The sequence below is a fragment of the Thecamonas trahens genome (assembly GCF_000142905.1).
Source record: "Thecamonas trahens ATCC 50062 unplaced genomic scaffold supercont1.43, whole genome shotgun sequence".
In the NCBI taxonomy this organism is placed as follows: Eukaryota; order Apusomonadida; family Apusomonadidae; genus Thecamonas; species Thecamonas trahens.
The window spans coordinates 1-9,474 of record NW_013657637.1 but is presented as its reverse complement, the minus strand read 5'-3'; the positions used below and the strand labels follow the sequence as shown (position 1 = coordinate 9,474).

The window sequence follows — 9,474 nt, the reverse complement described above, 5'->3', positions numbered from 1 at the left end:
TTGCTGCAGGGCACGAGCCGGCGTCTTGCCGGGCGGGCGGGGCGGGGCGTGTGATGGATGTAGTAGTGGGGGGGGGGGGGGATGTGGGTAAGGGGTCGGGGTGGGTGGGTGGGTGGGGGCGGATGGTGCTCTAGGCAAAGTGGTGGAAAAAGAGGACGATGCCGACATACTGGATCAGATTCCAGCCGCAGGTGATGGCCATGTGGGCAAAGGACTCGTCCTCCCAGCCGCCCTTGTTGAAGACAGTGGTGACGTTGAAGCCGAACCACAGCCAAAAGACGGTAGTGAGAGCGGCGTGGAGATCGGCCGAGGCACCGACGACAAAGAACAGAACCTCGGCAAAGATACCCGAGGTGATGAGCGAGATGGCCATAGGCTTGCGAAGGTCGCATCCTTCCAGATCCTTGGCCGTCATGTTCCGCGACTTGAGCCATGCGTTGCCCATGACAGGCCCGTAGTAGATCATGCCCATGATCTGTGGCGACCGACGGTGTGAGTTTCAAAAAAGGTCGTGAAAGCGGACGGGTGTGGCGGGAGGGTGGCGGGAGGGAGGAGAGGGGAGGGGGGGGCGGTACCTGCTGCAGGATGACGGCGCCACCAATGAGTGCGAGGTGGGACCAGGATTGTGTGTCAAGGGTGAGCATGGTTGGGAGGGAGCGAGGGAGAGGTGTGAGTGTGGGAGAGTGGGTGGTGGTGGTGGTGGTGGTGGCGGGCCATGGTGTGGCTCTGTGTTTGTGTCGATTTGGAGCTGTGCTTGATGGGAGCTAGCGATGGGCCGGCGATCGGCAGGGCGTGGCCGGCTTGGGGAGGATGATGGCGAGCGGGGCGAGGGTGGTGGTCAGCGGCACGCCGAGAATGGTGGTGAGGTCCGAGGGGGAGACGGTGGTGACGATGGTGCCGGTGGAGGGGACGATGACATAGATGGTGACCTGCTGGGTGGCAGTCGGGACGATGGCGGCAAAGATGTACTTGGACGTCGGCGTGCCGCAGGCGTCGGACGGGAACGACGCCATGAGCTCGTCGCCGGCAGCAAAGGCAATGTCGACTCGGGCGCCGTAGCGGCCACGGCCGGTCATGGGGTTGATCGTCGCCACGTGGATGGCGCCGTCGGAGATGGCAAAACCCATGCCGTTGCCCTCGGCGTCGAGGACAGTGTTGAGCGAGATCATGTCGATGGCGGACGGCGCGACGTACGTCACGTTGCCGGTCACCACGTTGTTGCCGGTAAAGTGGGTGCCGTTGTAGGAAAAGTAGGTTGAGTTGTCGTGCGCCAACGCGTAGACGGACTTGATCTTGGCGGCAGGCTGCGAGAGCGGGAGCTGCGAGACAAGCGTCTGCTGGTAGCTGATGGAAGAGCGGGCGACGACGTACGTCTCCTCCACCCACGATCGGGCGAGCGAGACAAACGAGTGCTTGTTGAGCATCAGGGCCGAGTACAGCGTCACCGTCTCTACCGACGACGAGCGCACCAGCGTCGACTGGACCTCGAGCACCGGATCCTCGCCGATCTTGGCCGAGGTGTGCATGACCAGCAGCTGATCCATCGATGCGTCGGCTACGTAGGCAGAGTGTCCGGCCACAGCATGGGTCGTCGGCCGCGCCGGCCCGCTCCTCACCGCCTTGCCCACCACGCTGCTTACTCCCGTAGCGTTGATGAGCACAAAGTTGCTGGCAATGCCAAGCTCGGCATCGTAGTACTTGAGCAGAACACGTGCAGACTCGTCTGTCTTGGCAGCTACTGTCGCCGCAGTCAGCAGCGTTGCTGCTATGAGCTGTGCGCATGGTGTGAAAGTGGAGTGTGGGCGGAGTGGTGGGATCGAACACGGTGCGGAGGTGGGGTGGGAAGAGAAGATGTGGTTTATGCTGACATTGTCAGGCGTGGGCTGCCATTTCAAGGCGGCTAGGCGAGAAAGTGGAAGATGAGAACAACCGTGAGGTACTGGACAAGAATCCAGCCGCAGGTGAGAGCCATGTGGGTGTACGACTCCTCGTCCCAGCCGCCCTTGTTGGCGATGGTGGTGACGTTGACGCCGAGCCAGAGCCAGATCACCATGTGGACCGCGTCGGCCAGCGACGTCGTGGACGCCACAATGTGCGAGACAACTTCAGCAAAGACAGCCGACGAGAGGACAGCAAGCGTCAGAGCCTTGGTCATGTTGAGCCCTTCGAGATCCTTCCAGGTCACCCCGCGCGCCTTGACGTACGCGTTGCCGAAAATCGGCCCGTAATACGTCATGCCGAGCAGCTAGAGTCGATCGACGAGGCCACAGCAAGCGGTACAGAAGAGTGGATGAGTACGGAAGGAGGGGGGAATGGAATGGAATGAGATGAGATGAGATGAGATGAGATGATGAGGAAAAAAAAGGAAAGAGAAGACCTTGTCTGTAGCTCCGAGGCGGCGGTCAGGGATAGGGTTCACGGCGGGCGCGATTGGCGGCGATAGGGTTGGCGGATGGATGTGCAGCGGGCGCGTGCTTCCCCTCGACCTGCCCGTTACTTCCTCTTGTCTGCGCCTGCGCCTGCCTGCCTCCCCCACCCCCCCAAAAAAGGTCGTGAAAGCGCAGGTGCAGTTAAAGACGGGTGTTGATACAGGTGTGGAGCTCAACGTACCTGCTGTGCCACCACAGCAACGGCAAGGGCGACGCCGTGGTTCCAGTTCTGAGTCTCGGCCGTAAGCATGTTGGTGTGGGAGAGGTGGGAACGGGGGGCGGTGGGAGGCGAGCGGTGGGAGCGGGAGCGGGAGCGGCGAGCGGCGGGCGGAGGCGAGCAAGAGTCAGGCGAGGCGATCTGGGCAGAGCCGGGCCATGTCGGCGACAAGGACCGCCGCGGCATTTGGATGATGACTGTCGAGGCGGATGGCAATGGCGGCGGCGAGCGGATCCATCGCACCCATGATCAGCACCTCCAGTTCTTCCTTGGCAGAGTGGTGCGCGAGGGCAGTGAACTCGGCGTCCGAGTCGGCGTCCGAGTCCGAGTCTGCGGCAGCTGCGGCAGTAGAGGGAGATAGACTGGTGCTGCCACCAGGAGGAGCAAGGAGTCGGTGGATCTCATGCACTAGGTGCGCGTGCATGGCAGGGAGCCATGAGTTGAGGTATTCGAGCGGTGCGCTCGACGTGGGCGCCAGTATCAGATTGCCAGCGTTCTGGAGGGTCTGGAGAACAAGATGGCCGGCGCGATTGACGTTGGGTAGATCGTCGGCATCGAGATACACCGCATGTGCGTGGCCAGTAAAAGCCTGCATGACTACGCCCAGCACCAGACGCTCGGCCGGGTCCAGCATTACCAGTTCCGGCCCGTCCGGAGGCCCGAGGCGAGCGCGAAGGTCGCGGACGAGACGGCGGAAGACAGGGCCGGCGGCCGGCGGGAGCATCTCGATGCGAAAAGCAGCGACTGCAGCAGTGCAAAGCTCCCCAAGAACATCAAGCTGCGCCAGAGTGAGGTCGCGGAGCGGGATGAAGCCGGCCATACCGGCATGTGCCAGCGCGTCAGAGACGTGGGCCACCTGCCGCGCGACCTCGGCCCGCCAAGACTCGCCCGGCAAGGTCATGACGCCGCACCGGAGCAGGTGGCCGAGCGGGCCGAGGCTGTTCAGATACCCCCAGCAGCTGCGACGGGAGCGAGCACCGGGTACGGTCTCCTTCATGGCGTCGGTCATCGCCACGACCGGCGCCACCACGTCTTCGGCCACCTCTTCAGCGGTAGCGGCAGCGAGGATGGGCGCGGCGACGAGCATGAGCCGATCGGTGGCGCGGTCGAGACGGCGTGACTGGCCGTTGTAGGCCGGCGAGACCATGAGAGCGCACGCCGCCACCGCCACCGTAGCCGGGCGCCACTCTAGCGACCATTGTCCTCGCCAGCGCGCCTCCCGTACCGCCCACCAGCTCGGCAGCCTTGAGAGCGCCACAGCCTTCCACGCCACCACGGTCAGAATGCCGGCATCATCCGCCCCACCCTGCCTACGCCGCAACAACATCCGTCGATCGGCAAGACTCCCCGATGCAGGCCATGCCCCGCCAGCCCCGCCTCGGCTCACCAGCGCCCGCCACACCGCCACATCGTCGCCGATCCGTCGCAACCGGCGGCAGGTGCTCTGGACCGCAGCCTGCGCTGCTGCACCGCCATCCGCCACCGCGGCCACCACCACATGCAGAAGCACTTCATCAGGAAGTGCAAGAAGATACGCGCTCGCCATGGGGAGGCGGAGTCAAGTGATAGCGGCTGACTCGAGTCGGTGAAGCCCATGACCGGGAGTGGGGCCCGCAAGAGGAGTCCGAGAATACATGATCAGACGACTGGGTCAAGTGCAGTTGAGCTGGCAAGTGAGACTTGGAGCACGTTGTGAACGACGGAAAAGGGCGCTGTGGGCAGTGCACATCTCTTATTTGCATTTGCGGATACTGCTCGTCTCACGTGATCGCTCATCGTAGCTTCTGTGTTCGTTGTAGAGGCGTGACCGGTGCAGGAGTTGACGCCGTGACAGTTCGAGCTGCCAGCGCGGCGTTGTCAACGTTGCCAGCAGCGGGTGCAACGCGATCAAAGCGAGTGTAGCTCGATGAGACCAGCCAACCAAGCCAGCCATAACCTTGTCTTGCCTTGCACAGATCGTCATGGGAGCGAAAGCCCACCAACCAAGAGCCGCCTCGCGGTTCTGCTCGCTTCCAAAAAATATATTTCTCCGACGAAGCCGTCGACTCACCCACGCCGAGTCGGTTCCGACCACGTTCGCTTGGGCGAGACGTGGAGTTGTTGCAGTTTGTTCTCAGGCCCAGGCTGGAGACGGAGGCAACACGGCTCTGTGAGTAGGCGACAAGGCAGAGGGCGTATAGGCATGGCAGAGGTAGTGAGTGCCGAGGACGTGGCGCGGCTGAAGGACATCTTCAAGCAGCTGGACAACGATGGGTCCGGGACTCTCGAGCATGACGAGCTCGGCGCAGCCATGGCATTGTTCGGCCATCCGCTGAGTGGCGACGACTTGAAGGCGTTGATGGCGGCTATTGATGCCGATGGCTCAGGTAGTGTTGACTTTGATGAGTTTGTGGCGGGACTGGGCCCGTTTCTGCTCCAGCTTGCGGCGCAGCATGCCGAGACGGCGGCTTCCGAGACCGACAACGCGCTAAGCTCGGACGAGATCGCCCACCTCATCCAGGTCTTCCACGCTATCGACGTGGATGGCTCTGGCAGTGTCGATTGCGACGAGTTTGCGGTCCTGCTGCGACAGATGGAGCTACCAGCAGACTCGGAGACGGTCGAGTCCATCTTTGTGGCCGCTGTTGGTGCGCCCGACGCGCACATGTCCGAGGCCGTCTTTCTTGCCACGCTCGCGCCGCTGGTAGTGGCCAAGCGGAGCAAGTCGGGCAACCGTGAAAAGAAGGATCATCCGGAGATGAGCGATGAGCATTACAATGAGCTCTGTGCGCTCTTCGAGAGCATGGACGAGGACGGCTCCGGAGAGGTGGACATCCACGAGCTGCAGGCCGGGATGCGAACCGCGTTTGACGCCCTCCTTGACATGGAGCAGCTGGAGGCGCTCATGGCTCACATCGACGAAGACGGCAACGGCCTCATCTCGCTTGACGAGTTTGTTGCCGGCGTCGGCCCACTCTTCCTGGACAAGCTCGCCTCGGCGCGGTCGGCGGTCGACGCCCGCGCTGCGCAGCTCCGCATTGTGGCGACCAACGTGGCAAGTGCAGACGTCCATGTCCGATCGGCACTCGAGGGCGCGTTTGCGCATGTCGCAGTGCCAGTCCGGGACCTTGACGCAGCGACTCGTGCCGCGGCCGAGGAGGTGGCGGCTGCGGCCGCCGCGGCTGGCGAGCCCGAAGCGATGGCCGCCCACGGCCTTGTGCCGCTCGATGCGCTCAAGGCCATTTTTGCGGCAGCTGGGACCGATCTGTCACGTGGCGCGCTGCGGGGCGCGGCCCAGGCCGGATTCTCGGTTGCGCCGGGGTGGTTCTCGATTCTCGACGTTTGGCATGTGGCTGCTGCCGCGACGCCGCTTCTGGCTAGCTCGGCGCCTCCAACACCGCGAATGGGACGCGGCGGGAAGCCGCACCCGAGCCAGGCCGCAAATGACGTAGGTGTTCTGGAAACATTTTCTGACGCGGCCATGGATCGGATTATGGCGCTCGAGTCGCAGGTTGAGTCGCTCACCGCGAGCCAGGCCAAGGCCGCGGCCGACTACGCGCAGCTGCGGACGACCGCCGAGGAGCGGGCGACCGAGCTGGCTGACATGCAGGCCCTGGTGCAGAGCCAAGCGGCTATGCGAGAGGAACTTGCCCACGAAAAGGCCCGCGCCGACGCCGCGGTTGCCCGCCAGAACGAGCTCGCCGACCAGGTCGCCGCACTGGAGAGCTCGGCGTCGGCGTCGGGCGCGTCGACCAGCGAGGCTACCAAGCAGCTCGCTGAGCTGCAGCAGTGGAAGCGGGCAACGCTGCGGTCAATGGCGTCGCTGCAGGAGGAGCTGGCTAGCGCGCAGCAGGCGGTACTGGATGTGCAAGCCGAGCTCGAGGCCGAGCGCCGTGCCCACGCCGAGCTGGCAGCTGACCGCGATGTCGTCTCCAAGCTCAAGGCACAGGTGAAGGACGCCGTGGCTGCGGCATCGAGTGCCAAGCGTGAGGCCGAGAAGCTCCAGTCCGAGCGCAGCGCACTCGCGCGTAAGATTAGCGATCTCGAGGACGAGCTTGGGCACGCGCCCGGACGGACATCGTCGCTTGGCAGCGGAGGGCGCGGCGAGGCCGTGGCTGACGAGCTCGCAGCGCTCGGTGAGTCGTACTCTGACGTGATGGGCAACAAGCTCAAGGCTGCGGCGGCCGAGAACGCACAGCTTGTGGCCGACATTGCGGCAGCCAAGGATGCCGAGAAGCAGGCCAAGGCAGAAGCGGCTGCTGCGACAGCGGCTGCTGCTGACATGACGGCCAAGGTCAAGGCCAACGAGGCCGCGGTGGCTGCCGAGCGTGAGCAGCTGGCGAGAAAGGAAGAGGCGTTTGAGACCATTGTGGAAGGGTTGCAAGCTCAGATTGACGCGCTCAAGGGGGGGAGCGGACGAAGCACCAGCTCGGATGGCAACCTTGCCGCGATGACCGCGGACGAGCTCCGCGAGCTCAACCACTCGCTCATGGACAACCTTGCTGAGTTTGAAAAGACCAAGACCGAGCTCTCAGCGACCAAACGCAAGCTGGCTGACGTCAAGGGCCGGCTCACGGACGAGCTGGCCGATGCCACTGCCACCGTCGACGATTTGCAGGTCCAGCTCGAGTCGGAGCAGATCAAGGCGGACAAGCTCAAATCGAAAGTTGCGTCGCTCACCGCCCAGCTGGAGGCGCTGCCGGCGACTGGCGGTGCGGCCGAGTCAGGCACGCTACCGGCGCTCAGCGGAGAAAACGTCAGCGTAGGAGCCGAGGCGGTCGCGAAGCTGGAGGCCGAGCTCACAAGCGCGCGTGAGCAGATTGCACAATGGCAGGCAGCGCACGGCAGGGCCGAGGCTAAGCTGGAAAAGTCCAAGGCGAAGCGGGCAGCGGCGGTTAAGGAGGCACAGGCTGCACTCGACGAGTCGTCTCGGCTTGAGGCCGAGAAAAAGGCTGTTGCCGCCGAGCTTGCGGCAGCGCGCGCAGAGCTTGATGCTGCCGCTGCTAGCGATGCAAGCTCAGCTAGGACGAGCGGTGAGAGAGGCGCATTAGACGCGGAAATGGCGGCGCTGAAGGAAAAGCTGGCTGCGGCGCGCCAGAGCGAAGGAGAAGCCCGGGCTGCGGCGGCGGATGCCAAGACGCAGGCTGCGAGTGCGGCTGGTGAGTTGGAGAGCGCAGCCGCCGAGATCGAAGAGTGGAAGTCATTGGCGGCCAGGGCACAAGGTGAGGCCGGAGCGGCGGCGACCCAGCTGGGGGTGACTGCCGAGAAGCTGGCAGCTGCCGAGGGCAAGATCGAAGGTCTTGTGGCGGCTGTGGCGGCCGCGCGGGCGGAAGCAGCAGCAGCCAAGGAGCAGAGCGAGACGCGGGTGACTGCCGAGAAGCTGGCGGCTGCCGAGGGCAAGATCGAAGGTCTTGTGGCGGCTGTGGCGGCCGCGCGGGCGGAAGCAGCAGCAGCTGCCGAGAGCAAAGCGCGGATCCAGGAGCTGCTGGCGGCGAACAGGGAGCTTGATGTCAAGCTGCAGTCAGCGCGAGTGGCGTTGACCGAGGCCAACCAGGCGACGGAGCGGGCGCGGCAGGAGACTCGAACATCGGCGCAGGCACTGGCAGCCAAGACATTTTCTGAGGCAAGTGAAGCCACGGCGCTGTCCGAGAAGATCCGCACGTGCGAGGCTCAGCTGGCGGCTACCAAGGAGGCGCTAGAGTTCGAGCGTGCCGAGAGGGCGGCGGTAGACGCCGAGGTTGTCCGACTCGAGAGCCAAGTGGCGTCGATGAACGCTTCGCACGAGAACGCGCTTGCACTCGAGGAGATCCTACGCAAGAAGGATGCCGAGATTGTGAGCCTGGAAAAGGCGACACGGCGGACGGCCGAGAAGCTGGCGAGAGCCAAGGAGGAGCTGGCAGCCGCGGCCGATCTGCAGGCGCAGGCGCAGACCGAAAAGTCAAAGCGGCTGGCGCTGAAGGACGTGTATCAAGCGAGTCAGCGACGGATTTACGAGCTGGAGGAGGCGTTGCGGCGGGGGAAAGAGCGGAGCGAGGTCAAGGAGACAGAGTTGCTGGATAGGAGCCGGCGCAAGGTGGAGGAGCTGGTGTACGCTCTGGACGAATCACGTGCACAGTGCGCAGCCGAGCAAGCACGCCGAGAGGCGAGCATGAAGGCCTCGTCGCTGCTCGAGTCGCAGGTGTCGACCCTCGAGTCACAGGCCAAAACAGCGATGGTGCAGGTGGCCGGCGCCAAGGCTGAAGCCAAGGCAGCCGGGGAGCGGGCAGAGGCAGCCGAAGCCACGTTAGCAGCGGCGCAAGCCGATGCAGCGGCTGCCACCGAGGCCGCCGAAAAAGCCCGGGCCGAGGCTCTGGGCAGTGTCCGCGATGCACAGCGCGAGGTTGACTTGCTGAGGGCGCAAATTGTGCGGCAGACTGCAGCTCTGGAGGAGAGTAACGCGCGCGTTAGCCAGTTGGAGGCTGGGATGGCGAGCGGGGACGCCCAGATGCAGGCTCGACTTGACGAGTATCGGTCAGCGCTGAAGGCCGCCGCTGCAGCGGCAGATGCCGACGCGGCGGAGATTGCGGAGCTGCGCGCGGTCAAGGACGCGCTGCTGGACAGAGTCGGGCAGGCCAAGGCCAAGCGGGCGGCGCTCAAGGCCAAGTTTGCCGAGTCGCTGGAGGAGCTTGGGGCCAAGGCCGAACTATTCGACGCGCTTCAGGCCAAGGCCGAGAAGCTCGTGGTCAAGTACACCCAGGAGAAGGAAAAGCGGGTCGCTGTGCTCGGCGAGCTATCAGGCAAGCAGGCCGAGCTCGAGGCGCTGCATGCGAGCGTGGGCGAGGCTGTCGAGCGGGAGAAGAAGAAGCGGCA

General features: G+C 64.4%; 4 protein-coding genes across 4 annotated transcripts in view; 1 reads left to right on the top strand and 3 right to left on the bottom strand.

Moving 5' to 3' along the window:
* The window catches only part of AMSG_12182 (uncharacterized protein), a gene marked incomplete at both ends in the record, with an annotated part of 4,277 nt that extends 3,633 nt beyond the window's left edge, over positions 1 to 644 (bottom strand). Inside the window, 2 exons of the mRNA XM_013899670.1 lie at positions 158 to 475; positions 576 to 644. Of these exons, the coding sequence (XP_013755124.1) occupies positions 158 to 475; positions 576 to 644 (387 nt within the window). The remainder of the gene's footprint in view (positions 1 to 157; positions 476 to 575) is intronic.
* Positions 645 to 764: 120 nt separating this feature from the next.
* On the bottom strand, positions 765 to 2,679 carry AMSG_08576 (uncharacterized protein; the record flags this gene model as incomplete). The annotated part of the gene is made up of 3 exons (XM_013899567.1): positions 765 to 1,772; positions 1,928 to 2,245; positions 2,611 to 2,679. 3 exons carry the CDS (start codon positions 2,677 to 2,679, stop codon positions 765 to 767), a joined length of 1,395 nt encoding a protein of 464 aa, XP_013755021.1.
* A 94-nt stretch (positions 2,680 to 2,773) lies between these two features.
* Positions 2,774 to 4,192, bottom strand: AMSG_08575 (uncharacterized protein; the record flags this gene model as incomplete). Its single annotated transcript, XM_013899566.1, has 2 exons — positions 2,774 to 3,952; positions 4,034 to 4,192. 2 exons carry the CDS (start codon positions 4,190 to 4,192, stop codon positions 2,774 to 2,776), a joined length of 1,338 nt encoding a protein of 445 aa, XP_013755020.1.
* Positions 4,193 to 4,790: 598 nt separating this feature from the next.
* AMSG_08574 (uncharacterized protein) lies at positions 4,791 to 9,474 on the top strand (the record flags this gene model as incomplete). The annotated part of the gene is made up of 1 exon (XM_013899565.1): positions 4,791 to 9,474. A coding segment is annotated over exon 1 (4,646 nt), but the record flags the coding sequence as incomplete, so codon positions are not given.